This window comes from Fringilla coelebs (assembly GCF_963513975.1).
Source record: "Fringilla coelebs genome assembly, chromosome: 9".
NCBI classification, from domain to species: Eukaryota; Metazoa; Chordata; class Aves; order Passeriformes; family Fringillidae; genus Fringilla; species Fringilla coelebs.
Window position 1 is genome coordinate 6,116,037 of NC_140067.1, and position 16,970 is coordinate 6,133,006.

The window sequence follows — 16,970 nt, forward strand, 5'->3', positions numbered from 1 at the left end:
AGCTCTCTCAGCCTGTCTTGATAGCAGAGGTGCTCCTGCCCTCTGACCATCTCCATGGACTCCTCTGGCTCACTCCAACAGGTCCATGTTCTTAATAAGAAACTCAGTAAAACGTAATGCTAAAGCACAGGACAGACACACTGTAGCAGCCTGAGTAAAGACAACTTTGAAATTCAGAATGGAAACCTGACCTCTCTGTGAGAGACACAGTTCATCTGTCTCTTGGTGTATGATCTCAGCACTTCAGTGAGATTTATTTTACTGAAGAAAAGCAAAAGTGAACAAGCTGATTATTTTTATGTCATTGAATTAGAATCTGAGAGTACTTGCTTGTCTGGTATCCATGCAATCTTCTGGAAGATAATTTGTTGATAATTTGAAATCTGGGTTAGCACTGCAGTTTATACTGTGGAATTCAGTGGTTAAGGGGAGAGAGGGAACAAATGTCAAGCTGCTGTGTTTTATTTCAGGATCTCCAGGATGAAGTAAAGAGGGAGAGCAGTAATCTGCAGAAGCTGCAAGCTCAGAAACAGGAAGCACAGGAAACCCTTAATGATCTTGATGAGCAGAAGGCCAAGTTGGAAGAACAACTTAATGACATCAGGCAGAAGTGTGCAGAGGAGGCCCATTTGGTAAGGTCTGGTGGCCAGTGCCCTTGGGAAGCATAAATGCCTTGTCTTGAAGAACTCAGCCTTGCAGAGTTCCAGTTGTTGGGGCAGGAAAAAAGCTTTAATGAATAAATAGCCAGTGTCAAGGTTTTGTGACCAACAGAGCATAGGAAATACACACTTGCTTCAGTGTTCTTAATTTAGTGTCAGTGTGTCAACAAACATATTGAGATATACTTGCACACAAATAAGGTTTAAAGCAGAGACATCTGTGTTGGTCAGAAGAACAGCTAAAATACTCTGTTCTTATTGAGACCAATAGAGAATTAACTGTTCATTCAGGTATGATCTATAATCTCTGCAATAGCTATGAGATTTTTTTACTTTTTCTGGCCATAAATAATAGTATTTGGATGTGTTTGGAATTGTTGTTTGGGTTTTTAGTTGTGGGTTTTGGGGTTGTTTTTTTTTTTTTGACTTGAAATACTGTTCATGCTTTAGATTGCCATGCTGAAGGCTGAAATAACAAGCCAGGAATCAAAGATTTCAGCCTATGAAGATGAACTGACCAAAGCCCAAGAGGAGCTGAGTCGCCTGCAGCAAGAAACTGCAGAGCTTGAACATTGCATAGAGTCTGGGAAAGCACAGCTGGGACCTCTTCAGCAACATCTGCAGGATTCACAACAGGAAATCAATTCAGTAAGGCAGTGTGAAAGACCCACCCCCCAAAAATATTTTGAGCTGGAAACCTTTAGTGTGGTTTGCCTTAAGGGGAAGGCGTTGTTTCCTTTTTTGCTCACTGTTTGCTCTTGTCTTTAGTTACTTACACATGTGTTCTGTGCTAGTAGTTGTTAGGATTTTTAGAGGCTGACTTAAGTCACTCAAAATACTTCATGGTCTTTCTTTTATTAATTAAAGGGATTAATTTATTATAGTCCATAAATAATTTGTCATAATGTAATGAATGAAAAATGGCTGATGCAGACTTAAATTCTCTGTGCCCAGTAGTTATTGAAGCTTTCATCCTCCATGGCCTGGGGCATGCTCTCCCTATTCTTTAATTGATGGGAAGTTGGTATAAAATTACTGATAGCATTTACTTAGTGCATTGTTGAGAGGGGAAAGGTGAGATGGATGGAAGAAGAAATTAGATTGAGTTGGACCCTGAGAGGGAGAGAGCTCTGTGCTTTGATGGGGCTGCTGTTGCACCAACACTTTCAGTTTCTGTAATCAGGGATTTGTTATAACTTTGGTGATGCCTGAGCTTGCACACCCTTTCCTCGTGGTTGTCCTTCCCTCTTGCCAGCTGTGTTATGTATTAGCCACTCACACTGATACCAAGCTGAAAACAAAAGGCAAAGCCTACTTTTGAACCCTAGAAATGGCTGAGCTCAGGGTTGGTCATTGCACACAATCCACATCTGTAACTTGCTAACGAGTCTTACAACATCCATAATTTTAAAATCTGGCTTTTAGTTTAGAAACTGAGAAGAAAACAAATGGATTTTTTCATCATTTCATCACAGGTGGAGAGAAGATTATACCACTACAGTGTTTTTATGTGGCAAGAGGTGCTTGCCATGAACAGATATGAGCCTGATAACATAAGTGGTTATGCTTGACTGTACTACAGACATTTTTTTTACTAGATTTTATAACAGTACTTCTGACTTTATTGCTCTTGACTCCTAAATAAGGAACAGTAGGTGCTTCAGTGCTCTAGGCAAGATTATCTAATGGCTGGTCTGAGGTCAGTTAACTTGAAAGATACCTGGTGGTGTCTTTGCTGACACCCCCATAACTCTATTCGGTCACTGACCTAGCAGAGTTCAATGGGATTTAGGCACCCAAATATCTGGACTAGGTTTATTCTTTTGCATAACCTGTCAGATCCAGTAATTTCTTCATAACTGGCAGGTTGGTTGTAAATGTTTGCTGTAAGGCACTGCATTAAGCATATTGCTGAAATAATAAAAGATGAATATAAGTGTCTGCTTAGGAAGATATACTTGGCTTTTGTAGACTCCAGAAGTCATGTGGGAGATGATAAATCACAATGTTCCTTCTTGGAAGATGAGAGTTCTGATAAAGCAGCCTTTTTAATTCTCGGTTTAAAGAAATTGCAAATACATAATCTAGGAAAAAAACCCAAACCACACACACACAAACCCCAGTCCAAAACAAAAATAAGAAAAAAAAAAAAGCCTAACCAAAACTCCCCAGCAAAACTAAACAAACAAAACAAACCCCTGAAACCTTTGCAACTTTTCTGATGAGTCTGAATAGCAACAAGTCTTGGTGTTGCCAGTGAACAGTCTTCTTCCTTGGCAAAAAGCGTGTCCTTCTACCAGTCTGCACTTCTGCTAAATAAGTTTTCTGCTTATCTCTCAAATTTCACCCTTTGATTGACAGAACAGGTTTTTATTATATTTGCTTTTGAAAATAAAATTACCAGACATATATCACCCACCTTATATTTAGGAGGGGATGGCAATTTACTGGCTTCCATGTGCTGCCATACTGATGCTAATACATTTATTTCTGTTTACAGGTGCAGACAAAGCTTCTTGAGCTGAAAGAACTGGAAAATAACCAATTTAGCTGGCCCTCTCAGTCCCATAATACACTTGTTAATGGAACTGTGGATCATTCTAGTCTTAGCAACAGCAGCAGTGAAACTGCAAACCTTAATGAGAATGCTGAGAGGGAAAGTATAGCAGAAGAGGAACAAACAAACTGTGTGTCTCCAGTGAGTAGTGTTTTGCCTGCTTGATCACGATGCATTGCAGCTGTGAAGTTGGAATCAGTTAAGAATGTACCAAGATTGATTATGTTTTTAAACATTTGCACAATGAAGTTTCAGGGTGTTTTTATGAGGGACTTTGTTTCCACATATCTGAAAGTTCATAAGCAGAAAAGGGGGTAATTTTAGTTTGCCTGGAAAGTAGCAGTAACTTTTTTTTCCCCCCTGTATTTATTTCCAAAGCAAAATATCATAAATTGAATAGCAGAATTAACATTAAAGGAGAGCAGCTGTCTCCATTTGGTGCAATGAGAGCAGAATAAGGAAAAGTACAGAAAATCTAAAACTGTCTTGCTTTAAATGTTCCTCCTTATGTCTCAGTAGGTTTGTGATTGATTTATTTTTTTAAAAACTTATACAGAGTTTATGGAACACTAAAGTATGTGCTATAATAAGTATGAACCTCTTGAAGTATACTTTTGGATATTCTGTGGTTCTATTTAAAATTTCAAATTTTATTGTGCAGTCTTACATTTACTTATTTATGGTGAATTGCTTTTACCCTTGTACAGGTAAGGAATAGTCCTGAAACAGCAGTCTCTGTAGGAGAAGCGAAAGAGACCCCAGCTGCAACTGTTACCAAAAAAGTGAGTTTCTTCAGGTTTGGGGGAGGGAAAAGTAGGTTAAAAAAAATCCTGGTTAAACTGCTTCAGGCTTGCATGATGGTCATACAACAATAGAGGAACAATTGTCACTTCCTACTGCTTTTATTTAGTGTGATGTCTTGAAAACATTTCATCTCGTGTAGCAGGCAGGTTGTTGAACAATACTTTGGATCTCCATTGATGAATTATATAGAATTCTGGCTGTCTCTTTGCCTTAAGCTTTAAGAAGCCACTGAATGGTAACAGGAGATGACATAAGTGTTTTCCATCCTTGCAAGTCTTAAAAATTTAATATGTTTCTGTCTGTGTTGCCCAGGAAGATCCATTTGATGCTGAATCTCATCCGTTGCCTGATCTAGTTTCTGAAGCCAGCTTAGAGTTCTTCCAGTCTGACCCTTTTGTTGGCAGTAAGTAAACATTTCTCTCTAAGTGCAGATTTGCAGAAACAGGTCTTGTGTGAATGCATCAGACTCATCTTCACCTTAAGACTGCTCTTTATAGAATAAATCTGAAGATGTGTGGGTGACAGGAGCCTGAAGCCAATAGCATTACAGAAATAGAAGTGATAGAAATGAGAGTTCTGGGGTGTTTCTCCTTCCTTCATCTGGACTTCCTAATGAGCTCTAAAAAATTGCTCCTTTCCCTCATTGCTCCTCTTGAGGACTTCTCTTCCCCAACCCCTCCCTGCCTCTGCCCTGGTGGCATTTTGGCTGTAGAGGTGTGGGCAGGCTTGTGATGTGTGTGGTGTCAGTGATGTGATTGACAGCCCCGGTCCACAAAGAGGTCAGCAGAGGGTTCTCTGGGCTGTGCTGTGGGGAGGGTGTGGGTGGTTCAGAATGAATGGCTGTGGCCTACTTCTGGGGAGTTTGGCTCTCAGAACAAGGTAATGTGGAGCTGCACCATCTGTTCATCTTGTGGAAGTGCTGGGCTTTATTTTAAGAACTTGCCATTGACGAATGATGTTGCTCTGCTCTTATTTTTTATGGAAGGAATGATCTGCCTATATGGAACCAATTGGGAAAGGGGAGTTATTTTGAATTAACTGCTGAAGCAGATGTTTTCAGCCACATTAATATGATTTTACACCCTTTCACATCAACATGGTCTGATCAATTTAGCTTGTATTGCCTTGAAAGGAAAATAAGCTAAATTTGTTTCAGATCACTTGGCTTCTGAAAGAATGTCGGTGCAGATTGAATATTTTATGAATAAATTAAACTAATTTAAAACAGCTTGAATGTTTGTGTGTAGATACTGCTTGACTTTTGTTTATATTGAAGTGGTCTTACAGCACATGACAAGGCTTTTCTTTCAGAAGAGAAAAGATCTGTCTGTTAAGAACCAAACTTTTAGGCTTTGAGCACTCAGTATATTCAGGGGTGGATACCCACAGCTAGGAGACAGGGTGTCTGTATCTCAGATGTACATGAGAACGTAGAAATGAGTTGGGATCATGCATCCAGTACTGAAGTGAACACTTAGGAGCTACCATCCACAGTGTCTGTGGCAATTAAACAAACCTGGGACTGATCTCAGTAGCTGGCCTGGATTACTGCAGTGGTAATACTGCAGAATGTGGGTGTTTGTGGACAACAGCCAACGGAAATGCAGCTTGGATATGGCTGGTTCTGTGTGTGTTTCATGATGGTAATAAGCTCTTTAATGAATATTTGCTTTTCTTCTGAACAGGTGATCCCTTCAAAGATGACCCTTTTGGAAAAATTGGTAAGTAACTTTATAACTCGTAATGTGTTTGTTTTTCTAAATGGTTCTTGCTAGTGGGGAAAATTGTCACCACTTGCAGAGAAAAAATGTAGGTGGAAATGCCACAAAAAGTCATGCTAGAATGTATGTGACATTAGCACCTGGCCACTTATGTAAAAGCTTTTCAGAGAAGTCCATTGCCAGTGACTTTTGCTCTTGTTGGAAGCTCCTTAGCTGGGAGTTAGGTATGTGAAGGTGATGAACAGAAGGCCCCAAACACTTGCTGCCTGTTTTATTTGCAAAGGAGTAGGACTGTGCTCTTTTAAAGGCTCTTAACATACCAGCTTCCTTTAGAATCAAGTATTGAGAAGGTGAGAAGTCTCTCTTTACATCAACAGTATGGGCAATGTCATTGAATTGTTTGCTTGGTCCTGAGTGAAGTTACTGGTGGCAAAAAAGCCAAATAACCAGTGGGAAAGCAACAGTTAAATAGGGTTGAGCACCAAGTGCCAAATAAGGAACATCAGTTGGGCTTGGAAGTGCAGGAGAGGAGGGCAGGAGAGTTCTTAAGAGCATTAGGTTTTGTAAAATGCTTCATTTCAGTGACTTGGTTAAAGAACCTATATGCTGAGATGATTCTGGAACTGCTGCACATTTTTTCACGATGTGCAGAAAACATTGCCTTGTCTGATGTTTTGAATCACAGAATACAAATTATTCACAGGCAAATTTCATACTTCAAAGGTCCTTGGGCTTAAATGTATCGCTTTGCAGCAGTATGAAGAAAAGGTGATACATTGTTTAGTTTTTAAGATATCAGCTAAGTAAAGCAAGCAGAAATATTAGGGAGATGTTTACTTTTTAGATCCCTTTGGTGGTGATCCCTTCAAAGGCTCAGACCCTTTTGCAGCTGACTCTTTCTTCAAACAATCCTCCACCGACCCTTTTGTGACTGCTGGCACTGATCCATTTAGTTCTGCAGACAACAGTAATAATACCACAGTAAGTCTGGTGTGTCACCTTTTACTGCTTTCTCTGTGTGCTTTGGACAAATAACCTGGTTTGTACACTTAGACATGCTTTAAAAAATTGATATTCAGAAATCATATGAAGGTTACCTCTGATCCCCCGGCTCTGTCTTGTCTTTTTCTGTCCTATTTTCTAGAAATAGTCACAGATGAAATAGGAGTAAAAATAAAAATATTTTTGAAGTATTTAGTTGTGGATCTTCATTGCTCCACAACTAAGAGCATTTGACAGTAATGACTTTAAGCTCTGTCATTGTTTAACAATGACATAAGCTCTGTTAAGCTTTAGAGCTCTCCAACAACTCTGTTAGTTGGTGGAACACAATAAATGGAAAGAAAGCCAGGATCAACCTCACCAGGTTATGCTCAGACACTTGATTTTTGCCTCCAGACACTATAGGAACAAGAGCTATGTGCTGTATTTTATCTGAAATCTGATGTGGTGTATGGGGTTTCCCCTCAGAAAAATCAGATTGTTCTATAGGTGTATGTTTAGGTTTTGGTGTGATTTTTTTTTTTTTTTAATAAGAATCACCAAAGGTCTCTTGTGATGTGGAGATGCCTACTGAATGTACCTCTTTCAAGGGTACTTCAGTCTAACTTTTAGCTCACATTATAAATGAATAGTGACTCTTGGGCCTTTAATAAAGTAGAGTTGGGCATAAAACTCTCTCTGGTGTAGACTAGAACTTGTTGAATAGGTAATATTTAAAGCTGCTAGACAATTTAAGCAGCTGAAATTCTTCATGCCATTAACTTTGTCTCCATTCTTTTGCCATCTCCTTTCTTTTTCATGCTGTTTCTGTTCATGCCTCACTTTCAGCTTTGTGTGTGCATAAAACATGCATAGACATAAATAAAACTCAGATACATGTGGATTAAGAAGCAAGTTAAGTGGCTGTAGAGTGTGCCTGAGGTGGATCCACAGCAGCCAAGAGTGAGAAGTCATTGCACCTGGCAGTGCTGCCCTTCCCCATGGTGTGCACATTGTGCAGATCTCAAGGTCCTATTATACACCACAGCCTACACCTCCAGCCTTAAAAATTAGATTTCTACAGTTTGTAGTACTCAGCACACTATCCTTTTCAAAGTCTTGATGTTCAAATGTAATCAATTCTTGGTCTTTTTACAGCCCAAAGGAAGAAAAAAAACCAGGGAAGTCAGAGCTGTGGTGTGGGATTAGCAGTGGATTCTTGAGATCTGTACTTCAGAACTGAAGTTATGCTTTCATCCTAAATGCTTTACCACACCTCTCTGGAGTGTTGAGATCTTAGATCTCCTTGAAGATGGCTCTGGTTGTAGAAATCTGAGACCAAAATGAGCAGTAGATATTGTTGACTGTTGCATTAGCTGTTACCAGTGTGTTGCACATATTGTACCTTTTTTCCATCCTTTCAAAGTATTAATCAAAACAGAAAGGAAGAGTTTCTATTAATAGGCTTGTTTACTGATGCTGCTAAAAGCTATTTCCAGAATGTGTTAGCTTACAGCTTCTAAACTAAAATAAATAGTGACTGTATTCTTAGATTGAAGACTCTTTTAAGCTGAAAACAAATTTCCCTCCAAAGGAATTTTTTATTTTAGACAGAGATATCAAAGAAGAATGACCCTTTTGCTCCTGGTGGAACCACTGTCACTACATCAAATGATCTAGGTAAAAGTAGATCGTACATATCAAGCTTCTTGGGTTTTATTTTTGCTTTTGCTTGCTTTTGTTTCTAGGCTTTTAACTGAATTTGCAACAGAGCATTATAGGGATTTCCCATGTGTTCTGAATTTTCCCAAAAGTATGACATAAGGTGCCTGTTCTCAGGGGGGAAGTTTATAACCCAGAATTGACTCTATCTGTAGTGTGTATCACTGAAGACTGATTCCACAAACACTGTTCCTCTGCTTTCCTAAAACTGGGACAGTATCCTGAGGGTTTGGGCTGTTTGGATGGTCTGTACTGCTTCCCATTAGGATTGTTTTCAGAGATTTCATGTTACTGTGTAAGTAACAAGTAATCAGGGTAGCTCTGCACCACAAGAGTAGATGTGGAATACAGTAACTCCCTCACTGAGAGCTTTTACTGCTCAAGTTTGCTCCTTCTGTGACTCTCTCTCATCTGAGGGCTAAAGATGTTTTAAGGAAGGCTCTTAACTCCTCTTTTGCTAAACTGCACTGACAAGTGATAATCCAAAACAGGAATCTGTGTGTGATTTTGTATTGTAAACCTGCTCATTTTAGTTGTAGGGAAAAAATGCTGGTTTTTAGAGATGCAGAAGTGAGTATGGCACTTCTTGTTCTACTGTACACAGTAGCAGCTTTCGCTTCTTTTAGGCACATCAGAAAAGGTACTGTTGAATTAGACTGGGATGATATGAGGTTCAGGTACTTGATTCCACAAGTGAGTCTGAAGTCAGAAAAGAGCTCTGGTTCATTTTCATATATATATATACACATATACATTTTAATATATGTCTGTATATGTATGGGTGTATGCACACAAAAAACACCTCTGTGTGTATACATACATGTATCTCAGTAGAACATTTCCTGTAGTATGGTTATTTGATACTTTCAGTGGAATATAATGTTTTTTGATTTAGGAAAACATTCCAGTATTTTTTTAATTACTTCCTGTTTAGAAGATTTATTGTTCTTTATTGGAAGTTGACACTTAGAGTTTTAAAAAAGTTATTAACAATTTGAAGTGGTTCACCACATAAAATACTTCATTTGAATTACTTTAAGTTGCAAAATATATAATAGTTGCTATTTAGTAGTAATAGTAGTGGGAATTGTTCTTTTCAGTCTTTTATATTTAACTTTTAATCTTATTTTTGGCTTGATTTGTGTATTTAGCTACAGACCCCTTTGCCTCCCTGTTTGGAAGTGAATCCTTTGAAGGTGGCTTTGCTGACTTCAGCACACTGTCCAAGGTAATGTGGAGCTGCTGCTACTCACAGAAAATGCATGAAACTGCAGTGACAAGGCAAAGTTTAAACAGTTTCATTACAGTTTTGCCACTACTGAACATTTATAATGGCTGATTGCTTGAAAAAGAGGTCTTGATAGCAAATTGTCCTGAAATTCTGTAAAGAATGCAATGTAATCTTTCTGTCTTGATAAGTATTTTCTCTCTATTTCCAGTGATGCTGTAATTTATTTCTTTTTAAATTTGTTGATTTTAGCAGCAAAATTATTACTTTTGCATGTTTAACTGCTTTCAGCTTTATAGTGTTGTACACAGTAACCATTCCTGATTTTTCTTTCCGTTCAATTTTCTGAAGTATGTGGATATGTGTAAAAACAAACAAAAGTCTTTTCTTTAGTCTTAGTCCAAACTTTCAGTTCTGATTTAATACTGTATTATTGAAGAGAATATCTCGTAGTGCTGTACTGAAAATCTGTGTGTTGCTGTTTTGTTTTTTGAAGGCAAACAATGAGGATCCCTTTAGCTCTTCCACATCAGGCTCTGTCAGCAGTGTCACCATAACTAAAAACTTATTTGAGGAAGCACCAGCTAAAAATGAGGATGTTCCTCCTGCACTGCCCCCAAAGACAGGAACTCCCACCAGGCCCTGTCCACCACCACCTGGTAAGAGCTGACAGATGTGGTAACAGTCAGCTGCTTCATGTTGGCAGAGGAACAGGAATCATGAGGGGAGGGTAAAGGGTCTCAGTTTAAAATGAATGGGCAAGATGTGAAACAAATCCATTCCTGATCATTTCCTCAAAGTTTTGCATGGTGTTTGGGAGCAGAGCTTGAAGACACAAAGGATTTAGAAAACAGGAAAAAAGACTTGTTACACATGTGTGCAAGAACACAGCATAGCTGCAAGTTAAATAGTTGCTAATGTGCTACATTGTGAATCTTGAATTAAATTATGCTAAAAGTGAGAATTTAGTGTGCTTTATACATTGCAAACACAGATGGGTTTAATGCAAAATGAATTAAATAGGGTTAAAGAATTGGCTTAGGTTTTCAGGTTAACTTGTTCTAGGTGGGGGGACCTCTTGCCAGAGGTCTGTAGCAGTAACAGTAATAAACCCAAGTTCCCTGGGCTGTTTTCTCCTCAGTGATAGAGGAGTTTCTGGGATCTTCCATGGCACAAACCACTCTGCTTTCTAGAAAAGGCCATGATTATCATGCATAACAACACCTTGTGCTTGCAACAAGACCTCATTACAACAGGCTCCTCACTCTCAATTTGGTTTTGCAAACATAGGAGAGTCTAATATTCCTTTAAAACTTTCTGTCCTCTGTTTCATTGTCTTTAAAAACTCTACTGCATCATTTATTACACTGTTACACTGGATGAGTCTTAAGGTGTTTTGAGAAACTGGCATGAAACTTAAACGTGTATTCATGTTTTCCTCAAAAGAAAGGGAACACAGTAGATACAGGAGTGTTCATACTGAAGTTTTAACTCAGCTGTTTGATTTCTCATGTTGGTGTGAGATCTGGTTCATGCTAATGCCTTGCAAGTCATCATTTCCATTGTAAATAACATTAAAACAGCTGACATGGCAAGTGATGATAATTTGAATGTTTGATGTTGGTCCTTATTTAAACATAAAAAGGATTTCTGACTTGATTGTATGGGAGTGGCTGTGACGTGGTGCACTTTTGGAAGGCAAGCTTCTAGGGGTGGAGCAGCAGCTTCCTCAGCAACAGATAATTGGGAAAAAATAGGTGGTTTTGATATGCACACTAAAAATGTGATTATCTTGATAACCATTCCTAATTAATTATTTTCCTAATGGAAATAAAATCTGTTTACTTAAATGTAATTATTTCTAATTACTTCCTTGGTTTGATTTGAAACAATAGAATGCTTTTTCAAAGAAATACCCAAAAATCTTTCTTGCTGTTCTTCTCTCTAGTGGAAAGTGTGAAGAAGGGCTGTTGCCTCTGAATTCTGTTGCTTCTCTAGATAGTGATAAACATTCCCATTTTTTGATTTTGGGGAAGATTTGGTGACTGTGTATTTTGTATTCTTACAATTATTCACCCTTCCCATGCAGAAATAAAATTCCCTGGTTGTCATTTGGAGATGGCTTCTCCCACATTTTTCAAGAAACAGGCAGGCATTATTTGTGAATAACAGAACTGTAAAATCACAGAATGGTTTGGGTTAGAAGAGACCTTAAAGATCATTCAGTTCCAAGCCCCTGCCACAGGCAGGGACACCTTTCTCCAGAGCAGGTTGCTCCAAGTCCCACCCAGCCTAGCCTTGAACATTTCCAGGGATGGGGCAGCACAGTATCATCAGTGATACATGGATAGAACATCATCAGTGAGAGAGATGGCAGGGGTATCTGGGAAGTGTCTAAGTAAATAATATATTTCCCAGGGGATGTTCTCCAAATCTCTAAATCATTGCCAGATGAGAATCCCTTTTCCTCTTTTGAAGTAATTTTAGGTTAATTTTCAAAAATGATATGTGAAATCATAAACACCTTTGTTCAATTCTGTTGTTTTAATCTGAAATGGAAACAGAAGCATGTTCTAAAATACAGCCACTGCACGTGTGGAACCACTTGCAGAACCTGGTAGCAGAGTTCATGACACTGCACTGAAATCTCTTGTGTAAACAGTAACCTACAGAGGGAGTGGTGGGGTGGAATTCAGCTCAGCTCTTCTTGGAAGTAATTGGGTTAATGTCCTCAACCCTGTTGAAAGTTGACTGGGGTTAAACTGAAAAAAAACCCCAACAAATTAAGTGGGGGTTTGTCCCTGATTCTGTTTATTTGCAGCTTCTTAGGCAAGAATTTACAAAGCAGGTCAGCCTGTGATTGCTTGTTATCATACTCCTTGTTTTAAACTGCAGAAATTCCTGTTCTTAGCTCAGGGAGAGGATATGGTGTTTTGAAAACTTATAAATGTAATGTATTTCTGCTCTCTGAATAAAATTGTGCTAACTTGATCCAAAGAAATAATAAAAGAGCCTTGCTGGAATGATCAAAGACAGCTGATAACCAGAAAACAATACTGTGCTGACAGAATAGGTGCTCAAAACTGTTAGAAATTCTCTTTCCAAAACAGTTAATTTATATATAAGTGTGTTCCTGACTCATTAACATACATGTGTTCCTTTTTACCTGATTACCCTTTCAGAAAGTGTGGGCTGTACCCTCATTTTTTAAATTGGCAACCCTTCCCCTGAAACTACAGCTCCACTAGTTTGTGGGAAGAGGTTGCATTCTAAGTAGCTTTTGAATGTTTTTTTTTTTTTTACTAGTTTTGGCATGTTATTACCTGCTATCTTAAATTCATTTTAAATTCATTTTGATCTAAGGGAAAAGACCTATCAATCAAATAGACTCTTCAGATTCCTTTAAGTCGAGCGACCCATTTCAGCCTTTCCCCACCCCAGACATTCCCAAAGAACAAGAAGCAGATCTATTCTGTGATCCATTTGCTCCCACCAGCATCAGTAAAGAGGCTGACCCCAACAATTTTGCAAACTTCAGTACTGTGAGTAAACACTTTTTACATTTGTTTCGGTATAACGGCAGCTTTGAAATGTTCACACTGAAGTCTTCAGTCTAATTTAAATTATTAAAACATATCCCATGTACACAAGGGATATTGCTTCCAGTTCAAACAGTGTTTACATTTAATTTACAGCTGAGGCTGTCCTAAAACAAAATACTGCAAAACTTTGTAGTTAATGTTTAAATTGCATTGGTTTTATGCCTTTTTTCCTAGAGACCTTCCAGCTTTTAGAGGAGAGGATTTCAGAAATATCTGTGTTCTAGAGATTATCCATTTTATCAATGTGTGCAGCAGATTTAAATTACAAATCTATAACAAGCACACTGTTAACTACCCAATTAAAAATAAACCAAAATGTGATTTTAATTTAACTGCCACTGAACTTTGGTCATAATTTTAATGTACTGAAATATTGATAAACAGCCTCATAACAGTGTATGTTAATGAAATATAATTTGATGAGTTTTGAATGGTTAGTAAATTCCAGATTTATGCACAATGAAGTAAAATAGTAAGTGTCTCTTTATAACCAGAATTCATTTCATAGAAGTCGTGGTGTCCAAGCAGTAGAAGCAAATCTAAAGGTTTGTGCATGCCTATATATTATTTTCTTCTTTCGAGCTTTTGCAAGTAGAAGTTTTGAAAGGCATCATCTCACTTTCAAGCCTGTTAAATGCAATTTGCATTTACAGTATCTTGACCATACTGCTCTCTCTGTTCAGGCCTAATAAGCTACATGCTTGATTGAAGTAAACTAAGGATTGTCAGGCTCTCAAAGTAGACTTGCACTGGTTGGTGTGTCTTGGAGCATGGTAACTTCTGACATGTGGTTATCCATCCATGGCAGTAGTTAGGGAGAGTGAGAAGCCACTTTGGAGGAGTGGCAAAAATGCTTATTATCTTTGTGAAGGAAATAGTGTTATTTTCCAGCTGCAATTACTGAAAATACTGAGTGCACTATGGAGAAAACTCAGGTATTTCTGCTTTTATTTCCCCAAGAAGCAGCACAAAGCAGAGACCTGGAGTCTCTAACCTCTAACCCTTTCAGTTAATGCTGGGACATCTGTGGGAACAGGGCTTCACCTACCTCTTAATTTTTCTGCATGTTTGCTAGGAAGAAACTTCAGCATAATCTTTTGTGTTTTATTTAAGATAATACCCTTAGCTCTCTCTGATTTATAATCATTGTACCAGAGGTATTTAGTTCACAATCAGTTCTCATCAATATACATGGAAATAATCTGTTCTTTTTTTCCCCTCTAATATCATGCTGACCTTTCTCTGTATTACTACCAGCCTTCTAACTCTACAGTTACCCTTATCATTTTGCTGCTTCTTGACAGCATTATTTGTCATCTACACATTCAGAAACAGTCAGTCTACAGTTAAATTTTTGCGGTCATTTTCACCTGGAAAAGTCATCCCTAATGAAAGCAGGATAAATCAGGACGGCCTACAGTGTGAACAGAAGTGTGCTTTGCAAAATGTTCTCCTGATTTATTCAAAGGTTTTTTGTATGGACTGGTATTTAACCAAATAAAACTGTTTTTAAATTATAGCACTTTCTGCTCAGTAACGTTTTAGAAACTTAATAGTGAAATTTGAAACGTGGCAAATCATTGAAATACATCCTTTTGATGGCTTCAGTGCACTTCTTAGTAGTTAAACCTTTGACTAATCCAATTTAGTCTGTTACAGCTACAAAACAAGTAATATTTGAAGAGTAGAATATGGACAATTATTGAAAAACTAATTGTCCCTTAAACTGATTGTTTGGACAGTAATAATTATCACTGTATTATTAATCTGTCTTATTTTGTCTTTTAAACTTGCAGTATTCTACTGAGGAAGACATGATTGAATGGGCTAAGAGAGAAAGTGAGAGAGAAGAAAAAGAAAGATTGGAAAGACTAAAACAGCAAGAGCAAGAAGACTTGGAACTGGCTATTGCACTCAGTAAATCTGAAATATCAGAAGCATGAAGTTTAGAATAAGATTTATCTGACTTAAACTGTTTTGTCCCTTTTCCTGAGTACCTAACCTATTTAAATGTTAATCAGAAAATGCATATATACAAGAAACTATGAAAGGTTTTAAATTTCTGAAAGTGATGTGAATGTTTCTGCTAAATTTAATCCTTTTGGTTATTGTTTGAATAATTGTTAAGTTTAGCATTCAATTTCTCTCAAGTTTTCAGGAGAGCAAAGTACTTTTCCCAGCTGAAAGCAAATCAGTTTAAAATGCAGTTAGAGAGATTGGGGTTTGACTGTAATCTATCAGCAGTTGGTAATTGAGCATAAAGTGAACACAGCAATTATTCTGTCATGGCTGACTGTCTCCCATCAAGCAGTTAGTCACTGGAAACCTTTTATTCTTCTGAAGGGGTTTTAGTAATGCCAGAGTTGGAGAGTGCTTTATTTTATCTGTATGCATATAGTTTCTTTTTCTCCTCATTGAAGATTTTATGTTGGGTTTAACATAATCTTCATGAAGTCTCCATCAAAGAGAGTATGTCTTTCTGAGACCTTTATTGCTTTTCCTGCATGATCATAGGTTTTAAGACAGACCTGTTATTTTGTTTTATAAAGCAATTAAACGGAAAATTCATGTGCATTTGCTGTTGGCTAAGGTGACTGTCAAATTGTGAGACCCCACTGCTGTTTGAGCCACATTTGCCTGTGAAATATGCAGCTGAACTGGCAAGTTAATGAGTTCCATTTGAAATAGGATTGAAAATAGAAATAAAAAACAGGTAGTCTGATTTCTATTTTTTTTAACCACAGTTGTTTTCTGTATATGTAATTTATTGAATGCCAACTGATAGTTGCACCTTAAACTGAATGATTTCTGAATGGTCACTGAGTCAGAGTAGGATTGATAGAATGTTAATGAAAATAACTTAATGAAAATAACTTATTGTTCATTTTGAATTAATTCTATTTGGAAAATCAGTTTCATTAAAATAATTCCAAAAACAATAATCTTGTGCCCTATCTAAGAAAAATGGATGGCAGCAGCATTAGCATCTAGAAGGGTTTTTTTCTTGCACTTTTAACCTGTGGTATTTCTTTTGAGGAAATTGAAGTGTTTCAACACAAAGCACTGGGGCAAAGGGGGAGAACTCAGCCACACTTCAGTATATTTAAGCTCTTCCCATTACCTGTCAATGCTGCTGTTGCATGAGTTTGAGGGATTTCAATTTTTCAAGAAAAAATGAGTAACCTGACTGGGATGGTTTTTCTTTTGCACTGGGAGATGAGCATTTAAACACCTGCTCAAAAAAAAAAGTAACTTAAAATTTTGCAAGTATTAAATAGTTATAACTTATCTTATACATCTTTGTAATGAGTGTACACTAATCTTGCAAATCATATGCTTAACTGGATTACATAGTTTCTTATCTTTTGTTAAAAATGTATACTCAGTGGACCAACACAATATTATATGTATATATTATATATATATTCCTGCTTTCCTTTATGGGATTTAAAGTTTTGAGTCATTTGATGTTACATTTCATGTTACTGACTCTGACTATAGGACTTTTACTCAGACTACCAACAAACCACTGCTGTGAGCTAAATGGCATTACTTTATGAAGTTTTAACTGTTTGTTTTGTTGGTTTTTTTTTTTAAACAACTTGTTCAGGTGGGATTAGCCTCTATTTATAGACTTCCCTTTTGTTTAAAAATTCTAACAATAGCCTGTAATTATGAAGAAATAAAGTTTAAGTA

General features: G+C 37.5%; 1 protein-coding gene across 7 annotated transcripts in view; it reads left to right on the forward strand.

Annotated features, from left to right (window-relative positions):
• Positions 1–16,970, forward strand: part of EPS15 (epidermal growth factor receptor pathway substrate 15) — a 68,449-nt gene extending 51,479 nt beyond the window's left edge. For 3 of the 7 annotated variants that reach the window (XM_084211760.1, XM_084211762.1, XM_084211764.1), the window contains 12 exons: positions 471–632; positions 1,110–1,307; positions 3,160–3,357; positions 3,924–3,998; positions 4,333–4,423; positions 5,706–5,741; positions 6,586–6,731; positions 8,333–8,402; positions 9,596–9,672; positions 10,169–10,331; positions 13,036–13,214; positions 15,071–16,970. In XM_084211760.1, the coding sequence (XP_084067886.1) occupies positions 471–632; positions 1,110–1,307; positions 3,160–3,357; positions 3,924–3,998; positions 4,333–4,423; positions 5,706–5,741; positions 6,586–6,731; positions 8,333–8,402; positions 9,596–9,672; positions 10,169–10,331; positions 13,036–13,214; positions 15,071–15,217 (1,542 nt within the window). In that variant the 3' untranslated portion in view covers positions 15,218–16,970. Of the gene's footprint in view, positions 1–470; positions 633–1,109; positions 1,308–3,159; positions 3,358–3,923; positions 3,999–4,332; positions 4,424–5,705; positions 5,742–6,585; positions 6,732–8,332; positions 8,403–9,595; positions 9,673–10,168; positions 10,332–13,035; positions 13,215–13,782; positions 13,820–15,070 lie in introns of all 7 variants that reach the window. The other 4 variants (XM_084211761.1, XM_084211763.1, XM_084211765.1 and 1 more) reach the window with 3 other exon arrangements.